This window comes from Gymnogyps californianus, chromosome 2 (genome assembly GCF_018139145.2).
Source record: "Gymnogyps californianus isolate 813 chromosome 2, ASM1813914v2, whole genome shotgun sequence".
Taxonomy (NCBI): domain Eukaryota; kingdom Metazoa; phylum Chordata; class Aves; order Accipitriformes; family Cathartidae; genus Gymnogyps; species Gymnogyps californianus.
In genome coordinates, this window is record NC_059472.1 from 9,163,510 (window position 1) to 9,185,977 (window position 22,468).

At 41.4% G+C, this 22,468-nt stretch overlaps 1 protein-coding gene across 1 annotated transcript; it reads left to right on the forward strand.

The window, feature by feature from the left end:
- The first annotated feature begins 1,754 nt into the window (after positions 1-1,754).
- Positions 1,755-18,649, forward strand: HHLA1 (HERV-H LTR-associating 1). Its single transcript, XM_050892730.1, has 15 exons — positions 1,755-1,830; positions 3,272-3,331; positions 4,471-4,551; positions 5,004-5,087; positions 5,182-5,265; positions 6,656-6,739; positions 7,312-7,371; positions 7,480-7,566; positions 8,352-8,444; positions 9,542-9,739; positions 10,273-10,368; positions 10,608-10,679; positions 17,720-17,876; positions 18,220-18,302; positions 18,527-18,649. The coding sequence occupies exons 1-15, from the start codon at positions 1,755-1,757 to the stop codon at positions 18,568-18,570; spliced, it is 1,359 nt and encodes a 452-aa protein (XP_050748687.1). The 3' UTR covers positions 18,571-18,649.
- Positions 18,650-22,468: the final 3,819 nt, after the last annotated feature.

The following is a 22,468-nucleotide window of genomic DNA, read 5'->3' on the forward strand; positions in this document are numbered from 1 at the left end:
CACAGCCTGCTGTCCCCAACAGCCACCTCCCCACACCTTTGCAAAGCACCACTTCTTCAAATTCAGCACCTCTGAGGAGTACCTCTCACTAGCTCCTCTCCGTTTCATGCAGTCAAACCAAAGAGGGGAAAAAAAATTACAACATTGACCAGAATCCATAAGCGTGGATTAGTTTTATACCTACCTCAGTGCAGACTACATTCCCACTGCTTCTACCACATCAGCATGTTAGCAGGCTTGAGCTACCATGCTACGGTCTGCCCTAACTACAGAGTCCACAGGTCCATAGAAAAAGGTGTTACAAGTCCCAGTAAGCTTCATAATACTGGACAGTGGAAGCAGGGATAGCCTTGACAGGGTTTCAGGCCCTGTGATTCTCATGCCAGCAATACATTCATGGTCTGTAGTCTAGTTGTTGGTCAGATCCCAAATATTGCTGCAAGAAGAGCCAAGCTTAGGATTTTTGATGCTAGACTGGTCCACAGGACACTGGACTCTGTCCATGCATAATTAGTCCAGCTCACAGAAAGGTGATGGAGTCTGGGGAGTCTGGGGAGTGAGATTTGGCCACAGCTTTCTCTCTGTCTCAGCCCCGCTCTTCTGCACATGTTGTGCAGAAACCATGGATAAGTATAGGCTTGGGGTTGAGTAAAAAGGATTAGGCAGAAGGACTGAATGGATAGGATGAACTACCTAAAAAGCTTCTCAGAGCTTTGTTTAAATTAGCAGAGCTGGCACTTAAATGCTTTTGACTCATCAGATGAGCAAACACAGTCATTTCAAACACAGAAATGCTTGGTATCGTTTCATCATCCCAAGGAAGAGTCTCTTTAGAACTGCTAAGTACAAATTAGCTACTTTCAGAATGTGTTAATTCTTTAGTGAACTACATATGAGAAAGATTTTAAACTTGATGATAATAGTTTGTTAATCAAACAGTATTATCTTCAAGATAATGGTTTGCTGCATACTCACAAGATTAGCTACTCTGAGAGGATATGAAAAAAAATTTTAGGGCTTTTTTTTGCTAATTTTCATACGCTCCCCCATTTTCTGACAACTACAGAGCTATTTGGTGTGTTCCGATATTACAAAAACAAGGGGGAACATGTAAAGAAGCAAGGTCTTTCCTTCTTTTTTTCTAACCACCTCTAATTAAATCTTTGAAACTTGGAAAGTAGCCCATTGTCTGAAAGGCAGAGGACCATTAAACCCTCCTAAGCAACTAGGCAAGGCAGCACAGGACACAGCTTGGTGACAATAAATAACTATAGAAATACAAGACTAGGGATGACTGGGCAAGCAACATTTCTGCACAAAAGGAGCTCAACTGATATCTGGTCTGAAATTCAACATAAGTAAATTTTATCTTGTTTCAACAGAAAGGGTGTAGGCATCTGACATGTCAGTGTGCTTTGGGCACAGGTCATCCTGCCAGAGAAGTGGACTGTGTGGACGACCTTAAGAAGTCCCACCAAAGCCACAGTTACACAGGACTCAAAAATCAAGAGTTACATACTAAGGTCCTCACACCCACACATACACAGAAAATACTGATTGTGTGATTTCTGATTCTTTGCCATTTACACCACCAATCTTTTCCCTACATCCTAGAGAGCTAGCATTTCTCTCATGGTCACATCATTCTGGGACAAGGGTTGGACAAAATCGTACAATACCACAAACTTTAACACCACCAAAATAGTATTTCTTTCTCCTAGAGCAGTCAAACCTGCTGGAAGTCAGAGTCCATAATGCAGTGGTTCTGCTGGCATGTGGCAGCAAAGATGAGCCTGGGATTTCTGTGTCTCTTTCTGGTTTTCAACACAGGTAAGGACGATGGTTTGGTGCTCCCCAGGGAATAACCCGGGTGTCTCGTTCCCAATTGCTCCCATAGCCCCATTCCCGCATCTGTGGCAGGCTTGGTTCTTTCACCCTGCGTAGGCAAGGCTGATGGGCTGGAGCTCCAGGGCTGGTGCCATGCAGCAGGGCAGACCAGATGATGGCAAAGGTCTATTCTTGGATCCCATGCCATGAATCTGGAGTCAGAAAGGTTTATATGGAAAGAGAGAGAAGGGTTAGAAGAGCTCCTACCACCTCGATTGTCAGTCCAAATTTAGCTTACACTAAGTGAGAGATGTTAATACATCTGACTAGCACTGTATGAGGAGTCACAATTTACAGGCCTTGTACCATGGATTGTCTAAAGGGTATTTTTCCTTTAAATATATATAAAGAGAGAAGGAGAAAGAGAAATGTATCCAGGGATTGTCTTCTGTACAAGGCATAGATTTTTGTACGAATAAGGACAAGCACTCAGGTTTCACCAATTTAGGTAAAAACAGCCAGACTATGCAGTCACATCTCCTCTTTCTTCTGCTGCTTCCAGTCCTGCAGATTTCTGAAGAGGAAGCTGAACCCAGGTTTCCTACTCCCTGGTGAGAGCTCTGCCCATTAGGTTTTAACGCAGAGCAGGACATTACCACCACTGAGGTGACCCCTCCTCACCACCAGCTCCCAGGAAAGGACTTCTCTCTGGGGAACTTGGATAGACTGAGAAGCTGAAGCTTCAGAGTGGCATGGGAGTTTAGCATTTGCTAGCACTGGCTCATTTGGGGAGCCTTCTGGATTACTCTTTGGAGGCACTCAGCTCTCCACTGATGGGATAGGGAACCTAAGCACCAAACTCCTGCATTTTAACTCGTACTGCGATGTCTAAATCACTGCTCTGCACCTTGCCCTTGTTGGTCACCGAGGGAATCCCAGGAAGCAAGTCCAATCTCCTGAGCCCAGCTCCAGTTCATTCCTCCTGCAACACAGCTCTTGAGAACAGTACTCAACTGAATGACTGCTCTGAATAACAAACATGCACACAACCTGTGAAGATTTGTTTAGATTTGGCCTTATTATACTACGTACCTTGCAGTCAATGTTGTGTGCAAGCCTAGTGCAGATCTCTGCAACAGTTTGCTACTTTTTTTTTTTTTTTGATTCTTGAGTTAAGGGGGCAAGCTGAGATATTTAATCTGTTTTCTTTCTTTAGCTGGCAGCTAAAGGACCTGGCAAGTCCTTTAGGACATCCTTATTCTTAGGCACTTGATGAGCTGCTGTTGACGATAGTCGGTGGCCTGCTTTGCAGTGCTGATGTCCATCAGTTTCTGAGCTATAATGAATGACAGCAGCGAAGTAACACAGGCAGAGAGCTCAACAGAGAGTTGCTTGGTAGCTCAACAGAGAAAACTGTTTCTCAGTCTCTTTCTTCACTTCACAGCTTCATGCATAAGAAGAGAAAATAAGAAAGAGAAGCAAGTGGCAGTGCTGGCTACCGCAGGTAACAAGCAGCATGTCAGGATACCATGTGTGAGGGTCTTAATGGGAGTGGGAGGTATTGTGCTGGGCATGAAGGTGTCAGCGGATGGGCCCTTCTCCTGTAGAATCTGTGAGCCCCAACCCACCGCTGCTGCAAGGGCTCCTCACCCAAGCCAGGGCTTACCCAGGTCCCTGGCCAGTTTAACCTCTGTCCTTCCAGAAATCTAAAATGTTGTTTCCTCTTTTTGCTTTCTCTCCTTCCCAGCTCTTCATTCCCTTTTGTTTTCCCTTTCCTCTCTTCTATGCTGTGGACAAGCCCTGCTTCCAGCCCTGGGGTGCAGCTTGGTTTCGAATTGGTTAAAAATAATACTAATGTCATTGGAAAATTACATTTCTCCCCAAATTCGATTTTGTTCTCATCTCGGCTTTCTGTGCTGCTTTTTCCATCCTGTTCTGTTTTTTCTCTCTCTGTCAGGCACACACAGACCTTCCTCCTCGCACACACACAGATACCATACTGCTCTGCTTCTGCGTGACTTTGTGGGAGGGAAGCAAAATAACGCCTTTGGAAATTTTGACTTGGGAAAAACAAATAAGCAATGTCAACAGAAAGAAAACATGTTAAAATAAAAAGTGTGATTCAGCTACAGTCAATTTATTCTGTCGTAGCAGTACAGCCATCAAGGTAGATGAAAAAAAATAAAATCTGTATTTTCATCCCAGTTCCACGTAGCACTGGGGAAGGGGGAACATTTCCTAGGCACTTTCTCCTCCGTTTGTGATCTGCAAAGAGAGATCTGCTGCTCTTTTGGCAGTGAATACCGATTGCCCAGCACGAGGGGGCACCAAAATGTCAGGGCTGGCTCTGCTCCCTGGCCGCCTGCTCAAGGGCATGCTCAAGGGAAGAGGTGACGTAGAGCCCGACCTAAATTTTGGCCTACCGTTGCACTGCCCGCTTTATCTTGCTGTTTTCCAGACTCCTCTCTGCACTCCTGGCATCTTTATTTTCTCACCACAGGTTTCTCAGTGCATGCCGATGCATACACTGCTTGTTTTGTTTTTCCCATTCTGGAAGATTTTTGCTGTATATGAGCAGGGGATTAACGGCCATTTCCTTGTGCCCTCATGCAGCCAGCTGCTCAGAGACCCCTTCTTTTTCAGAGCTGCCTGCAAAGTCCGTGGATCTGGCTGCTATTAACCTGACAGAGCTGGTGAATGGTATGCTGAACACAGCGCTCAGAGGTAACGTGACAAGGCTGGGCAAGGGACGCAGGCTGTCAGCCTGGCGGTCAATGAGATAAAGGACTAACGGTGTTAGCAGGAGAAGCCATAAATGCATGCTGTCTGCCTCCAGAACTGAATCTAGGAGCACATTACCCTCTGTGCATTTATAATGCAGACAGGTGTCTGCCCCAAAGAATTTAGAAATTAGTGCGTGTAGACACAACATAATTACTTATGGGATGCCTTTAGAAAGCACTTTATAATCCAGTGTAGGTTTGAATTAAAAAAAAAAAAAAAAGTAGTAATACAAATGATCCTTCCCTCAGTGGAAATGAGAAAGAATTGAGTCTCGGGCAGCTGTATAGTATCAGCACCTCAGGAGTCTTTTAGAAATTAAATGAGCAGAGTCAAAACATGCTGTTCTCATAATTTGTTCCAACCACTAATAGCATGGGCATGTGTTTCTGCAGGTACCAAAAAACTCTTCTCTTTGCTGAGCGTCACATCTTACAGCTCATTTGCCTTCCACAAAGTGTCAGTCACCATTTATAACGGTGAGTGCCCCAGTGCTTTGCTCCACACAGGAGCGTTTTCTCTCACGCAGCCTGTGCATCAAGATACTGATTTTTCTCTTGTCTCTCGCTACAGTTTCTAACATGAAAAATGTTGACCCTGGCAAGTTCCCTATGCATTACTGCTACTGTTTGAACAATGTGACAAATGACTTGACAGGTGGGTACACAAGAGAGGTTGGCAATTGCATGTGCTTGAGCTGAATTATTTCCTTTGGAGCTGAAATCTGTAGCCTGAATTCTGCAGACTTCATCCGTATGAGTAGCATCGCCATACTGAGGTCAACAGCCATAACTCACGACAAGTGGCTGCTCTCAACCTTGGGGGAGACTCGATGAACTCAGTCCCAGATGGCTGCAGCCAGCCAGCCAGTCTGGGATGGAGCCATCAGTCAAGTGACCAGTGTGGTTTACTCAGAAAGACTCCCCTTTCCTCCTTGGACTACAAAGAGCAGCGCGGGAGAGACAACCTAGCAATGTATGATACATTACCTTAGCCACTTTCGCTCTCCTGAGATAACCCACAGGAGATGAACAAGGGCTTCTCTGCACCAACAGACTCCAATAACTTCAATGAGCCCAACAGGAGTGAAAAGCAAGGAGTAACATCTTCATAGAGCTGTTTAATGGAGTGTAAAATGGTATTGGGCAAATCCTTCACCTATAATCCTCATTCACACCCCTGATCTCACAGCATTTAACATTCCAGGATGGATCTGAGCACTTGGATTCTATGGCTGGCTAATGTAAGATATCAAGAGTAGCTCAGCAGCTAGGGACCAGAACCCATACCCTCTAAGCTGCACGTGATGACCACCCACATGAGCCACAATGGCTTTCGCAGCTTTTTCTGGACCCACACATCTCAGAAGCCTTATTGCATAATGACCCAGTCTGCTTTGGAGGATAATGGAGAAACTTTAATCTTTCTGCCCCAAATCCAGAATATCTTGGTGATTAGAGTGTCCTCCCAAGTAGTAAAAATTCAGGGCCCAACACAGGGCTCATGTCTGTCGCTCCCTAAGTGAGAACATTGACCTGTTGCTGCTAGAACCTGTTATGAAAAAGTCGTAACTCCACACCACCACTAGCCATTTTTTGAGCTGACAACAACATCATTGGTATGTCTGAAGTAGACCCCAGACGAAACAATCAGATGCCTCTTGGAAGGTCCTACATGGCAGATGATAGATAGGCAGTTAGTGCAGGCAAAGCCTACAGGCTTTGGATCTCCTTCTACATTTAAGCAGACTGAGTGTTACTTTAAATTGTTCTCTTGAACAGATAAATTCCATTTATATTTACTTTTAGGTACATTGGTGCTATTTTGGATATAATCTTTGAAATATACTTCTGCAGAGTATTCCAGTGGCTTCTTAAGTCCACTCCCATCCAGCAGAAACATTTTGAACTTTAAAATATTTTAAACATTGTCATGTACAAACATATATCCAAAATATGATCACATACAAAAGTGATTTTTTGACTTAGCATAGATGATGATAGAATATGTGTTTTCAATCACAAACTTTCTCTATTTTGTTGCCTAGATTTTACAGCTTTACTCGTTGATATTATTGGGAACTCCACCAGTTATCTCACAGAAATTTTCAAATCCACTTCTATTCTCTCAGGTTTGCATTTCCTTCTAACATTTGTCATAGTCTTATTTGTCTGATTTACTCCTGGCATGGAAACAAGCATAGAAATGTGTATAAAAGCCTATTGCTCTTACTCAGCAGCATTTTTCTTGCAAAGTATGGACTGCAGTTATTAAAAAAGTCTCCTTAGAGGAACAAGATACATATATAATGTGTATATATATAATATAGAGACATACATGTTTCTATGTGCAGCTATGTTTTGTTTGAAAGTGTGGTTAATTATTATTAAATACTGGTATTTTGGGGAATTATGATTCCCAAAGAATAATTGTGGGCTATATTATCTGAAGAATTTTTTTTCCATGTAAAAATACTTGTAATTTAGAATTTTAATTAGATAGAAACATTTTCCCTGGAAATATTAGCATTTGGATTTGATGCTGGTTTAAGGGTTTTGTCGAAAATCAGATCAGAAGGAAAATATTAGGTCAGCTGCAGCAGCCACATACCGTTTTGTGTTTGTCTTTTCAACTGTTTAAGATAATATCATATAATGCAAACTGGTAACAATGATCTGTTTTATATTTTTTTTTGCCTTTCAGTACGTCAGAGCAATGATTCAGATGATTGTATCTACATCTGTGTGACGACAGGGCAGACGGGTAGAAGTTAAAACCATTCCACCCCCAAATATTGCCCTACTTATTCTCAGTGATGACTTATACTAGAAACAAGCCTTTCTTGATATTTGTAAGCATTTCTATTTGCAGGGAGAAATCTGTCTGACTTTTGGGAAATGCTGGAGAAGTCTCCTGTTATTAATTACACATTTTCCAGTAACACATCTTCTGACCTGGGTAAGTATACCCTGGGGAATAAAAGAAAACAGCAACAACAATGCAAACCACCTCCAGGTTGCTCTTGCAATGAATAGTCCATCTTCATAACTTAAAAATATTTTTAAATATTATTTTATATTTTTATTATTACTTATATATGTACACATCATTATATATTTTATTATCATTAAAAACAGAATTTTATTTTATATTATTACAAATGTAATATAATATTTATATTATAAATATAAGTAAAATTTGCAAACGTTTAAATAATTATCTACAAGGTCTTCTGGTGGAGGAATGAACAAAACCTCCTGGGATGAGAACTTTTACAGAATTCAGCACTGGACTGGGGAGGCTCCCTGATGCTCTTAATCTAAACGGGTACCTTCCTTAGCTCTCAGCACAAATTACCTCCAACGTTTACGTGAGTTACCTTCAGAAAGGAGTTGAATATATTCAGCCAGTGTGCTGCGTGGCTCCTCCACTCAAAACTGCTTTGCCAGGTCGAGCTGCACTTCAGATGCTCTCCTGTCATTGCTGCCCAGGACTATTTCTCATTTTCAATGCTTGATTAAAACAGGCAGATAGTGAAATCAGTGGCAAGTTTACCTGTGCTGAAAGCTGTAGGATGCTTCTCTCCTGTTCAAAAAAAAAAAAATCAAAGACACTTGGCCAAAAATGACTTTAATTAAGGACAACTGCTGTTTCTATCAACCAGAACTTGATTTCTTTCCTTTTTATCACACAATATGCGATGGATGGTGAGCATTCTAACCCTATATTCTCATACCCCAAAGACCTAGATTCGATTTTTTCAAGTTTCGTGAAATTACAGGAAGACCGAAACAAAACAGTGGATCCATCAGCAGAACATGTGTGGACATCTAAAAGTGAGCGAATATTGTCAGAACTAAATTTATATTCTCCTTGATTAACGTCTTGACAAGTGATCACGTATGTTTGCTGCACAGCACTGTGATGTTGAACTACAATTACAGCGTAAGATAAAAGTTTATCCGAAACAGCAGAAGATCAGGTCAGTAATGCATTGAATAGCTGGAGGATAGAAAAGCTATTGTAAAAAGCCATTTTATTAGGAAAAAAAGTTTTCTAAAGAGGCAGAGAAGTAAAGAAAAAATGGTTGATGGGTTTAAACAAAAAAAGATTGTTTAAACTCTTTCGTCTCTTTTTTATTGTCGTTTTTTTCTGTTTTTTTCTCTATCTTTGACTTTATATGACATTCAGTTGTGAGTACCTCAGTATTTCATAAACTTCAGTGCATTTAGCTTCACCACAGGGCTACAAGATAGAAAAGTGCTAGTCTACCTCATTCTGAAAGCCGAAAAGCAAGGCTTCACACTTGCTTGCATGTAGTAGAGGCCAAGAGAAATTCAGACCTTGACTTCATACCTCCTCGTCACTGCAGCTGCATCTCTCTACAGCAAAATGTCTACAATTTCCCTAGTCAGCCTGCTGTCTTTTTATAAGCTCTTAATTTGCTTAACTGCATACCAGCCTTTATTATCTCTTCTAGCCCCAAGTGTCATTCCTGCCACAAAATACTGTCAGTTCTCAAATGCCAGTATCTGCTCTCCAGTACCTGCCTGCTCCCCTTCACATAGACAAGAGCTTTCATCTCTTTTCTCTGTAGTGAAGCAGTTTAGGAAATAATAAAAAATAGTTCATGTGAAGAAAAAAAAACCACTTTGCAGGAACATTTCGATTTCTTGTTCATGAAAACTTGCACATTAAAATGTTCTCAGTTAAAATTTCAAACATTATTGGCACTCCCCATGTTTCCATATTTAAAATGAAATGGAGAGGTGGCTGCTCACCTGCCAGGGGAAGCACTCAAGGAGTAGATGGGATTTTCTGGGTGCATTTTCAATATTATTGTCCCCCCAGTGTTATGCTTGTTGCTGCCATGGGGCACCAGCATCCACAGTGCGTTGCTGGTGTCCTCCCTCTGTCTCTTCTGCTTCTCCAGCTACCAGGGTCCCTCTTGCCCAGAAAGGGGAGGAAATCCCCACCACGAGGTTCCCACCATGGCCAAAGACGGTTGGAGCAAAAGGATCGGGGTTTCCATCGCCGCATGTGGATGCTTCCAGACCACGAGGCACGGCCGGACCCCCTCCTACTGCTGGGGGGAGCTCGGCCCCACCACCAGCCCTGCGGCCCAGCCCCAGTGAGTACAGCGAGGAGGACTGACACCTGCTTTACCCCGCTAGCGGTGGGATTTAGCCAAAAGCTGAAACCACATCTCTGAGGTGGAGGTTGGGAGGCCCTTCAGGGACACCCACTCTGGGTCACTAGTGAGTCGATTTCTTTGTTGTAGAAGTGCTAAAATCAGGGATAGGGTCCATCCCGTAGTTTCTGATCCTTTGGGGAAAAACTAAGTCTTGCTCCTCATGGACATTTCTGCCACCCAGGTCTTCCCTCACATTTTGCTCCAAATTTGGTGAGCAGACCTGTGGAAAAGCAATATAGAGCTGCTTCTCTCGGTCTCCACTAAACATACCTTCTTTAAATCCTACTTTTCCCTAGCCCACGGACTTTTCAAGCTCTAGGAAAGTACAGCTTTTGTCCTTCCTTTTTCATCCTGACATTTTTATATGCCACTGGAAGTACTGGGTGAGCGACTCTGGCTGTTGAGCTGTCTCATGTATAGCAATTCTTCTCAGCAGACAGATAAATAACAAATATCCTGAATGACACGAGGCATGTGTCTTTCTGTTCCCATAGCTGACATGCATGCTTTTTGGATGCAGACGGTGTCTCCTCAAGAAACCAGCAAACTGATGCAAACAGAGCCAGGTGAGATTGATCTGGGATAATAACAAAGTGTGTCAGTTGGCACATTTATGAAATAGAAAATAATATATATAGAAATAGGTGACTGTGAATGTCTTCATACATCAATGTCTATGTAAGTGTCTATTAGTGGTCTGTGGCGTCAGCTTTTTTTTTTATTTTCTGTTATTCTTTCAATCAACCTTCCTTTTTTTTTTTTTTTTACGATGTGAAGGCAAGTTATATTCTTTTCCCTCCTTCAGATATGCCTTCCTCAGTACTGTCTATGCCACCCTACAGGCCTGGTGTGACACTGAAACTTTACTCAGCTACCAGTAAGTAGCTGCACCTCATGCAGCAAAAATAGTAGTATGTTTGAAAGTGTATTAATACACAAATTTTCCCACACAGAAACAACATACATGTTTAATTTATGTGATATCTTATGTATGTAAAACACCCAAAACGTCTAAGGGACTGCTTCCATATTTGTTTATGAATCATATACAATCACACATTCAAAATATAAATCATACTGTGGTGGTAGAATTAACATATGTACTCCATGTGTCAATTTTAACATGGATTGGTTATTGGAGAATCTTAAAATCCATTCATTCCAAAAGAAAGCATGATACTTTAAATCTCCCTATTGGTACAAATAAAATGATTAAGTCAATCAATGCCATATGAAATCTCCAGAATTGCCCTGAATTTACAATACCGCAAACATTCTCTTCAGCTGAAGAAGGATCATTATCAACTAGATTTTCAGGAAAGCTCAGTTCTTCCTTTTAAGCACCAAAATAAAGAGTTAGAAATTAAGAGTTAATATAAAATGGTGTGCCACTCCACTTATAAGTATCATATACTCATGTCGGCAATAAAATTGTATTTACAGATAAGTATTTAGTAAGAGATGACATGCTTTGAAAAACTGGACCTGTTTCGATGCCAGGAGGGGAGTCTGAACTCTGGGAGAGGCCAGCACCGGCTTTGGATGCTGAGCATGTGTTTGTGTCTGAGTCCAGGCTACCTACGCCCAAATTTGCAAAGCAGGAGCAGAGCTCAGGGGTGCAACGGGAATAAATCTCAGCCACAAATCCCAGTCTTGGCGACTGAAGACGACTAGTTCAGCTCTAGGTACCAGCATCATGAACACCTAAAACTAGGTAAAATGCACCCCATCCTGTAGACATCTTTAGCACCCTTGGGGTCCTTCCACTCCCAGTCTGGTGTCCTTGCTCCCAGTGGTCATACTGGAAACCAAGTCACTTGCCAGCTGAGCGGCGGGCAAGGTACAGCTGAAGTTGCATGTGTGTCACAGTTCCTGATTATATGCTCCCCATTAACCTGGTAGTTAAGGAAGTCAGTTTGAGGGATATGTTGGCATATATGTTCCAGCATTGATACTAATATGGAAAGTACATCAGTATTAGCATGATTTCATACTGGAGTGAAAATCCAGACTGCCTATCCTGGGATCCAGATAAAATCTACGTGCCTGTATTCCAGACCAGGACTGTGATTGTCTGCTGTTTGGTGCAGCATAATCTTTTTAGGAAGAGAAATTTGGTAGCTACCACTGAGGTCGCTGTGAAAACTCCTAATGTGCATGATGTTAGGGCAATGCTTGTGCTCAGCTCAAGACTAGAAAGGAAAAACATGGTCCCCGTTTTTCCAGGATGAACAGGTGGCTCAATTCCAAGGTTTCCTGGTATTAGGACTATGGCCTGCCAGTTTGGCTGCTTAGAGCTGTGATGGAGCTATGAGCTCATGGGACACTCTGGGAAGAGGCTGTTCCTGGTCCCCCCGTTGAAGTTGACTCTGTTGCTACCACAAATGAGGGGGAACATGAGTCTTGCTGGGTGGTGAGGACTGCCAGAGGGAATTTTGGAAATCTGTCCCTCAACTGCTTGTGTTTCTGTGTGGTGACTGTCTAAGAGAAGCATAGACACTGGGTAGTGCAAAGATAATGTATCGGACCAAATTGCAGGGGTCTTCAGTATCATTTTGACTTGATATTATAGATAAAACCAGAGGAGTCTAAAGAACTAAAACGCCAGTCAAATAATAATTTTTCAAAGGTCTGCTTGAACACCTAGGAAATACAACAAAAAAAATTGATAATATGAGCAAATAAAGGCCTGCAAATTCTGAAGGATGGTAGGCGAGGAGAGCAAAGAGAAACGCTGATTATATAGTTTGTGATGGATTAGCAGGAAACATGGGAAAATAAACTGCACCGTTCTGGTATTGTCAAAGGAAATCGTGAGTCTTTGATATGGATTCCTAATAAATCTGAATAAGAGAAAACTGCTGCTGATAGTTAGCCTGTCAAAACAGGAGAGGCAAAGTGAAAAACTGAGCATCACCAGCAGGTTTTTGCATGAAGGGAAACTCTGCAGCCTTGTGGTCCTTCTCTGCTAGTGGAGCTGAGCCAGAGCATCGGGGATGCAGCCAGTTCCCTGGCTCCATACAGGCAACCCTCAGGTCTTCATTTCGGGATTACTTGGAGGCTTAAAATCCAAGTTCTGGCCTCGATTCCCTGCTAATCTCACCATTTCTAATGATATTTTGAGTACTGACTTCTCTTGGCTCATTGCTGAATTCCAACACAAATTTACTTGTCTGTAAAGGGTTTTTTTGGGGAGGTGAACATATTTGAGTCAGAGAGAAAGGTTCTTTCACAAATCTTCATTTTTTCTGTCACTGGGAATAATCACATAGCAGGTGAGCAGTGGTATCTTACAGCTTTGATGTCATTTGCTTTTTCCCTTGGTTTTGCTATTGTTGCCTATTGCAGCAATCCAAGACCAGGATCCTGTGCTGTTACATTTTGTAGCTTTTGTTGATTCTGATGAGGTTTTTCATAGTTCTCAGCCCTGTTCTGGTTGGCTGAGTTTATCAGCATATATTGGGTTGCTTGTCTTCTTTTCTTCCTCTTTTTTAAATTTTGTTTTACTCATACTATTAGAAAAGAAAGCATTTGAGAGCATACGACTCAGTGGGACATCCATTTTCAGAAGTAAATGTTATCAGAGTTAAAAATACTGACCATGAAAAACAAAGTTTGACAACAGCATCAAGTGATCATACAAACACAAGTCCTGCAGAAAGGCAGGGTCAGGGAAGAGGGAGAGGAAGCTAATGCCTGGGAGGCCTGAGAACACTGCAATAAAAAAACTACTGAGTTTACTGAGTTTACCGTGTCTACCGAGACATGTTTCCAAGGAGAAGACTCGCTAGTGCTGAGCCAAGGAGCAGTTCTTGATGTAAGAGGCTTTTCAAGCCATGGAGATAGGAAGCTAAATATCCTTTTTTGATCCTTCTCTCATTTTACTTCTGTTTAAAGAGCTCAGAATACCAGAGTCCTCATCTTACCTCCCATAACATACATTGGTTGCGTGAAGGAAATGAGCCAATGTCATATCACATGAATATAATTTGACTTCTTGACACTTTTGATGGTGTGAAGAGAAGAATTTAAGATGAACTAGGTCTTCTTATCTTGACTGGGAGCAGAGAAATATGCTATGGTAATTCTCATCCATCAAAAATTCTGCACAAAACCAAAGTTCTATGCATGTCTTGTTTGCTTTGGGCAACTTTGACTTGAGGATTAAATAACGGTCAGCCAACTGGAAGTTGCTGGAGTGTGTGACTGGACTGGTGGTATGCACAGTCCAGAGTTTGCTCATGTGCCAGTTGCTGTCTGGTGGGCAACACTGTAGATCCTGGAGAACCTAGGACTGGGAATCAGCCCATTCTGAAAAGGCTGGGAAACATGGATTTCAATGAGATCAGGGAATGGAGAGTCACTAAATGCCTCTTCATCAGAAACCACGATGGCAAGAGGCTGTCTACCTGCATATATCAATCATGCATTTGGGAATTAAATCGAACAGTGGGATTGCAAAGCAATGAAGGGCATCCACAACTCTCTGAAGACTGAGATGTTATTCCAAGAAGTCATTTCTTAAATCACAAAAGTGGATGCCAACTGATAAAATACACAAGTGTGTATATTAGAGCATGCAGGGAGGGATATTGTAAGTCTGAATTATTCACAGTAGCCATAACATTGCTTTTCCCTGGCAGCAAAATTTAATCTCAGTGTCAGAGAGACGTGATATTGAGTTAATAATGGAAAGGGCTGTTTACTGCAGCAAGAATTGGTCACTTTTATCTGCCTGTGACAGTAACATAGTAATTTCAAATAGCCAAGAACAAAGCTCTGCACAGGGAGCTGCGATTCCTGCATTTTCTGGCCTGTTTTGACTGACTCGATTTCTTAGAGAAGAAAATTCTTAGACAAGAAAGTTCTGAAATAAATTCTTACTTTTAATTCTTTTTTAAAATTTCAATCCAAATCTGTAGGAACTTATGAATTGAATACAAAAAACACATTTCACAGTAGAAGTTTATTACAGAAGAGATATAAAAAATTACTATGAAGGACATAAAAGTATAATTTCAACAATATGATGTGAGTATACTATCCAATCCAAAAAAAATTAAATACAACATTGACTGAAAGAGAATTTCAGCATTAAATAAATACAGTATTATGTAAATGCAGCATTAATTTAAAATTAAGTGATTGTCAAAAATTAAAACCAAAGAAATTTGTTTAACTTTCAGCTTTTTTATTTGACTTCTCTTTCCCACATAGATGAATCCAAATTGAAATTGCAGTCATTCAATTTACATTTAGATAAAGTTGAATTTCTGCTGGCAAAACACACAGCTTGAGTAAAGCATTTAACACCTGTTAGGCAGGACAGCGAGTACCCACTTTGATGGAGACTTTGAGATTTGTTGGAGGGTGGCCTTTGGCAAGTTTTAATTATTCACAGGAACTCTAACATGCCTTTTCATGGACAACTTATATTAAAACCTCATTGCCACGTGCTCTGATGTTCAGTTATTAACATAAAAAGTGTTTATTAAAGGAAAAAATCATTCATTTTTAATTGCCATCAAGCGGAAAAAAATCAAGGTGTGTCAAATGCTATTAAGTGGACAATGCCTAATGACATTTATGCAAAGCTGCTAAAATTAAGAGAAATGGGGCTCCCTTTTGCGCATCCCTGACTAATAACATCTGATATTTGTGTAGTGCCTTTGACACACAACTGGTTTTCAGAGGGGCCTGTGAGTTTGGGAGCTGCACGTATCTGCCCGTTCCTCCTCCATGAGTCCTACTACCTTGGGCAAACGCTGGCGGAAGAGAAATAGTTTCATAGTGATCTCTTTCAAGTTGGCAGTGCCTTTATTTTCCTCCTGCCCATGAATGCCATTTTATATTAAACTTCTTGTCAGCACTAGATGACTCAAGCTTATTTCAACAGAACTTCATTAGTCCAAATTTAACCTCCGTAAACTCTCCTATCACATAACATAAGATGGCCCAAAGCTATAAAGCATGTGAGACATGTGAACCTGGAAATGCAATTACACTGTCTAAGGGGATTATACTCTGGAGGTAAGGCAGTTTATCTACACATGGCCAAATCTTCTGCTAGTTACGCAAACGGAAAAGCCAGTTGACAATCAGACTGCAGCCGCCTTGGCTCTGCACATTTGGGCTCTTCCACCCCAATGGGTGCATGTGAGGGGGACACCCACATCATGCAAAATGTGCTCTCTCACAGCCTGGTCCCTGGTTATCTTTTCAGAGCCCCAGCATGGTGTTTGCAGGGATATCCCTTGTTTTTCGGAGTGCTGGTGTAGGGGAGATATCCCTTTGGAAGGACTGCTGCGTGTAGGGGACAACACGGTGTGTGTGCGTGCAGCTCCCCACAGTTGGATGTGACGCCTTGCAGGGCAGGTGGCTTCACTGCAGCAACCCAAAGTGTGCCTACACACAGCATCTCCTCTTCAGAGCATAGTTATTAAATATGCAAAGGAGAGGTGGTTACACACCTGTTTTAGCCATGCCCTGGTAGCCTTTTAGCATATTGTAAATACTGCATTTTTTTTTTTTTTTCTAGCAAGTGCTTTGATTCTGATCCATCATAACACAACTGTTAGCTAAGGTGCAAGATGATGTGTGACAGGTAACGGTTTGGAGAAGACAAGACTATGACAAATGTTAGGTTTTTGTCTTAATATGGTGAAGAAAAGTCCTGAAAAACTGAAAACAACTTCAATTTTCCCTTACCTTTTCTCAATTTCCCCCATTTTCACCTTACCTTCTTTTCTCTTTTTGTATAACAGAAAGGGAGTCTGAAAAGAGATTGTATTTGACACTGAAAAAACCACCTAGCAATTCAGGATTTTGTTATAAGCTGCCATCACCTATCCTATAATATTGCTTTTTCTGCAGTCTGGCACAGCTACATTTGCTGGCGGGATGAAATGTTTGGTGTGCAAATGTTTATCTCTTGCTGCTGACTGCAGAAGATTCAATGAATAGAGTAAACTAGAGAGGGGAAGAGAAAGTCCATCCCCAGGTACATTATTTCCCTGTATTTTTCTGAAGTTAAAATAATATAATGGTGCTCACTTGAAGGAAAAAACACTGATTAACCAGCTGGCTCCTGGCAAATAAATAGTAAAATGGAGAAATTATTCCTACCTTCCTCCCAGTGCAGGCAAAAATTGACCTTTTCTCCTCCAGTTACTTGTCAGTTTTCAGGAAACCTGTAGGAAAGTATTTATCCAGAGGATCTTTACCTGTCCCTAAAAGCTGGGCTGAAATTAGCTGATTACTCAAGTCACTAGCAGTAAGAAGGGGAAAACTGACAGATGGAGAGATGGACAGAGAGAAAGTCATAACTTCTGCATAAATAATCTTTATGTTGTTAATGAGACTAAAAAAAGTGATGGAGAGAGCAGTGAGAGTCTGTTCGTTTATTAGCTCAGTCATATTTAATCTAGGATTCAGATTTAGAGGGTGGGTGTAGGGAAGCATGTGGAACTGGAAGTTAATTTTTCGTTAAAGTAGCAGATGCATATAGAAAATATCAAATATAATAAGCATGCAGTGCTGTTCTTTGTCTTGTTGTTTTGCACTGTGGAAAACTGATGCTTCAGTGGCAGCTGAACCTCCATCTAAACAGGTAACAATAAATAAATTACACCTTTACAGTCATTCCTTACATTTGTGATAAATAAAAGCAACGTGGTTTTAAGTAACTAACCAGTAATGATAAATAATAATAAATTGAAGAGAACATTTAAGCTTTCACTCAAGCAACTGCCAGGCTGTGTGTTGTTTTCTTTTCAATTGTCTGCCTCACTCAGATTTGATTTTAAGATACCTACATGAGCTTATTAATCTGCATGTTTCTCATAGCCCAGATAAGGCATTGCAAGAAATTTAATGGGACAAGTATTTGAACTAGTTCAGAGTTGTATTTTTTCCTAGGGTGTCCACAGGCGATCCTCAAAGAGTCCCGTGTGACCTCTCCTCCTGTCACTCTTATAGTGCAAAAGATCAATCCCTGTGTGATGGAGCTGTGTAGGTTTTTTCAGCTGTGCCTCTGTGTCGGTCAGAGAAGATATTCCAGAAAGGAAGCCATGAGGTAAAAGCTGGCACTAGTTTTTCTCTCTCTCTGCTTAAAATACTCCATCAGGCTTTTTTCAAATGACAGTTTTCAATCACCAATGCTTATTTTTGAGAGTCTGTGGCTACTGGCTGAGACCCAAATGGGTCCCCAGTGCACCGATCAATACCTGATCTGGCTTCCAGTATTCAAACTCAGTGAATAAAGCTCAGCTGAATTTTTCCAAATATCTAATGGCATCATTGAGGTCAGAATCTAGCTTTTTATTTCCATATTCAGTATTAGCAGTATGATATGTATACAGCTGTGCTTATGAAGGATAACAAGCTACTGCTCTCCTAACTTTTAACTACATCTTTAGGTACTGTGTTGAATACTATACCTGGTTCTTGAAAAATGCAAGCTATGTCTGTGAAAGAGTCAAAAGAGTTTCTTACTCCCACAGTAAGTATATTTTCTGTTTATATCTCTACATACCTTATTATGAAGGTATAACAAAAAGTTTTACATATCCACAGAGTATTTGCTGTCTTTCATCAGATAGCTATTTTATCTGATAATGATCTTTTTAAGGGATTAGAAAAAAAAGATTCTTTAACCTTCATGTATGTTTTTAATATTTTCCTCATAAAACCTCTTCTGATGACAGTTTTCTTGTGTTCTTCCAGCATTAAAACAAAAATGCCTTAAAAACATCTGTATGTCGGTCTAGAGCACTGAGGAATTTTACTACAAGTTGGAAGACTGGTGGCAGTTTTAGTTGTCTCTTTCATTTCTCAGTGTAAAAATCAGGATGCAACATGTTATTTGCAAATATTTGTAACAAGACAAGCTATTAACCAGATGTTAACCTAGAAATACGTCTTCCTCCAAGGCATTGTAAAAATAACGTGTAAAAGCAGATGTATTTTATACAAGTGATGTAACTGCAATAAAAGCATTGAAAGGCTTTTAAAAATGGTATTTTGTAAAGGATATTTATATGGTTGGCTAGTGAATGCAAATAGTTTATTCTGGTTTTATTTACAATTAAGATAAAGTAATCAAAATGAACAAATACAAAATAATTTTAAAGCAACCTGAAATACTGAAGACAAGAAGAATTTTTCCTGGCGTTAAACGCACGCAGATTATCCATTATTCCAAATCAAGAGTCTCCCATTACTTCAGCAACTCATCTAGTGCAGAGCTCGACCAAGGAAATGTTCACACCTCTTGTACTCTCATTCTGTGATGTATTTGTGTGAGCTCACCAAGATTCATCTCTTTCCTTATATGCACCTCTGGTGAACTAAAAGCCAGTTCTAAAAAAGGGAAAAATAACCAAACAAATTGCACTATCCTATATTTTGCTACACTGCAGCAATATGATGCTACTATCAACCCAAAGTACATCATCAAGCCATTAATATTTCAAAAAAAGAAGATTATTTGCACTACAGCTGGTGCACATTGATGTTTCACTGAAGAAATATATGTTCAAAGTAACATAAAGCCAAAGAGAAATGTGGCACCATAAGGAACGCTGCCCCCAGGAAGAGGTGGGACGCAGCAGCCCTCTTCCAAAATACATTGCACTGTTGTGCCCAACAGCATGATGGAAGCATTTCTGTTATATCAAAGAGCAGGAAAGTCTGGAGTAGAACCAATTACAGTTGATATTGAAAGTTAGGCCAGTGGAAGAAATAGGAATGTCGATACAGTGAATGTATAAATCGGGAATATTAACATGGCCGTGGTACTGCAATGCTGTGGAGCGATCTCACTCTGCAGCATCTCTCCTCACCCAGGGCAGGATCAGTTCTGCTGTGAAGAGCCAGGTAAATTACACCTTTGTGCAACTGTTGCTTTTTAAATCTCACAAAAACATCTTAAAGCCTGAAGACATGATTTTAAACAAATAAATCTATATTGTTTCTCACATTTTTATCATTACGTTTTCTGAGAACTCAGGAAGAAGGACATGAAATAAAGAACATAAGGGGAGAAAATTATTAAAGTCAGTTTGACTTTGGGGGTTTTTAGGTTTGAATAAAAAGACAATATCACAAGCAAAATATTTTTTGAAAAGGCTTCCCTTTTAAAAGATTGTTTTATTTTTATTTTAATGAATTTAACCAGCTCTGAGTTGCAGCACTGATCTCCATGCTAAAGGACACTTTTGTGTTTATAAGAAATCATTCTGTGTTTTTCCTGCAGGAATACAAGTGCTTGGACAGAGTGCTAACCTCTCTGTAGTGCGATAGGGTGTGCCTGAGCTGTGTCTGGCACTGCGGGGAGGTCACAGCCTTCTCCACTCTCAGGTCTTGGAAAGGGCTGAGAGCTACTGCCCGAGCGTGTTCATGGGGAGAGAATTAGAAGGTATCACATAGTTATGGGCATCTTGTGAAAGGGGCTGAGAAAGGATTAATGGTACCTGAATGACAACCTTCTTGTCACAGATGTTTAAAACTTACTGTTTGGCTTTCCCAGGAGAATAATGAAAATTAATGAGAAAAACTACGAAATAAGAGAAGGAATGAAAAAGCGAGGCTCCATGAAAAAAGTTAACACATTGGCTGCGCTCAAAAAAAAAAAAGTTTTTCCATATTCCAGGGTTTTCAGTCCTGCAAAGCCTCTGTGCATGTTTGGCAAAAGTACAGAAATGATGGTGGCATGTCAGCAAATCAATATCTCAGAGGACTCATACTTCTTATTATGCCCAGTCAAGCCCACTGTGATTTGTCAAGCTGAAAATGTTTGTCAAGGCAGTAAAAATGCACTTTGGGCAATCCCTGGAGACTCTAACTGGAAACACCAAAACTCACATGAAAATGAATTTTCATATTATTAAGGCATAATTTCTGCCATGTTTCACTCTTCTGTCAAGTTCCTTGATAGGGCTGGTCACAGAAATGGTATGACTGGGCCCTGTCCTTTTCCTGGCAACATGTCAGTACTGAATCGATACAGAATCACAGAATTGTTGAGGTTGGAAGGGACCTCAGGAGGTTATCTGGTCCAACCCCCCTGCTCAGGCAGGGCCACCTAGCGCCAGTTGTCCAGGACCATGTCCAGATGGCTTTGGAATATCTCCAAAGGAGGATAGCCAGAGGGAGAGTCCACAGCCTCCCTGGGCAACCTGTGCCAGTGCTCGGTCACCCTCACAGTAAACAAGTGTTTCCTGATGTTCAGAGGGCACCTCCTGTGTTTCAGTCTGTGCCCATTGCCTCTGCTCCTGTCACTGGGCACCACTGAAAAGAGCCTGCCTCCGTCCTCTTTGCACCCTCCCTTCAGGTATTTATATGTATTGATAAGATCCCCTTGAGCCTTCTCTTCTCTAGGCTGAACAGTCCCAGCTCTCTCCGCCTTTCCTCATAGGAGAGATGCTCCAGTCCCTTCATCATCTTTGTGGCCCTTCTTTGGACTGTCTCAAGTTTGTCCATGTCTGTCTCATACTGAGGAGCCCAAAATTGGACACAGTACTCCAGGTGTGGCCTCATCAGTGCTGAGTAGAGGGGAAGGATCTACTCCCTCGATCTGCTGGCAATATTTTGCCTAATACAGCTGAGGATATCTTTAGCCTTCTTTGCTGCAAGGACACACTGCTTACTCACGTTCAACTTGGTGTCCACCAGGACTCCAGGTCCTTTTCTGCCAAGCTGCTTTCCAGCTCGGTGGCCCCCGGCATACATTGATGCATGGGGTTGTACCTCCCCAGGTGCAGGACTTTGCTTGAACTTCATGAAGTTCCTGTTGGCCCATTTCTCCAGCCTGTCAAGATGCCTCTGGATGGCAGCATGACCCTCTGGCATATCAGCCACTCCTCCCAGTTCGGTGTCATCTGCTAACTTGCTGAGGGTACACTCTGCCCCAGCATCCAGATCACTAATGAAGATGTTAAGCAAGACTGGACCCAGTATTGACCGCTGGTGTACACTGCTAGTCACTGGCCTCCAACTAGACTTTGTGCCACTGACCACCACCCTCTGGACCTGACATTCAGTCAGTTTTCAGCCCACCTCACTGGGCTCATCCAGCCCATATATCAACAGCTTCTCTATGAGGATCTTATGGGAGACAGTGTCAAAGGCCTTTCTGAAGACAGTGGAGTTCACAGGGCCTTGGAGGAGCCAAGCCTTTTGTTCACGTAAGTATTTTTACAATTCCCAATTTGTCAGACTTCTCACTTCTCCATGCTAAAACTCAGTGGACAGTTTGCCTTTGTTGATGGCATCTTTGAAGGGTAGCTGTGTCTGACCCGGGCAGAAAGCACACCTTCCCGATGAGGAGAAGCCTTCCCAAAGCCCATCATTGACTCTACTTTCCCCTGGATTTCACTCAGCTTTGGATCAGAGCCACCGTGGATAGATGAGAGCAGACTTCTCAACCCTGAGGAATGTCAGGGTTTAAAGGTGTATAAATTTTCACTTGTCTTTCATCACTGAGCACTACCTCTTGCTAAGCTATTAAAGCCATATTCACATGGCTCAGAGATTTTGTGAGTGATTAATAACAATGAGATGATTGTTATTTAATTACAGCCAAGAGTATTAGGGAAAGTTACTAAACGGTGAATGCACCTGCAGAACAGACTTCTCAGTATAGGTCCTTTACATGGCTGGAGCTAT

Bases quoted from the DNA above. Each gene is read 5' to 3' on its own strand.
- HHLA1 (XM_050892730.1), top strand. From the start codon at position 1,755: ATGCAGTGGTTCTGCTGGCATGTGGCAGCAAAGATGAGCCTGGGATTT. The intron at 8,445-9,541 runs GTGAGCGAATAT...CTGCTTCTCCAG, and splicing joins ACATGTGTGGACATCTAAAA to CTACCAGGGTCCCTCTTGCC. The intron at 9,740-10,272 runs GTGAGTACAGCG...GAATGACACGAG, and splicing joins AGCCCTGCGGCCCAGCCCCA to GCATGTGTCTTTCTGTTCCC.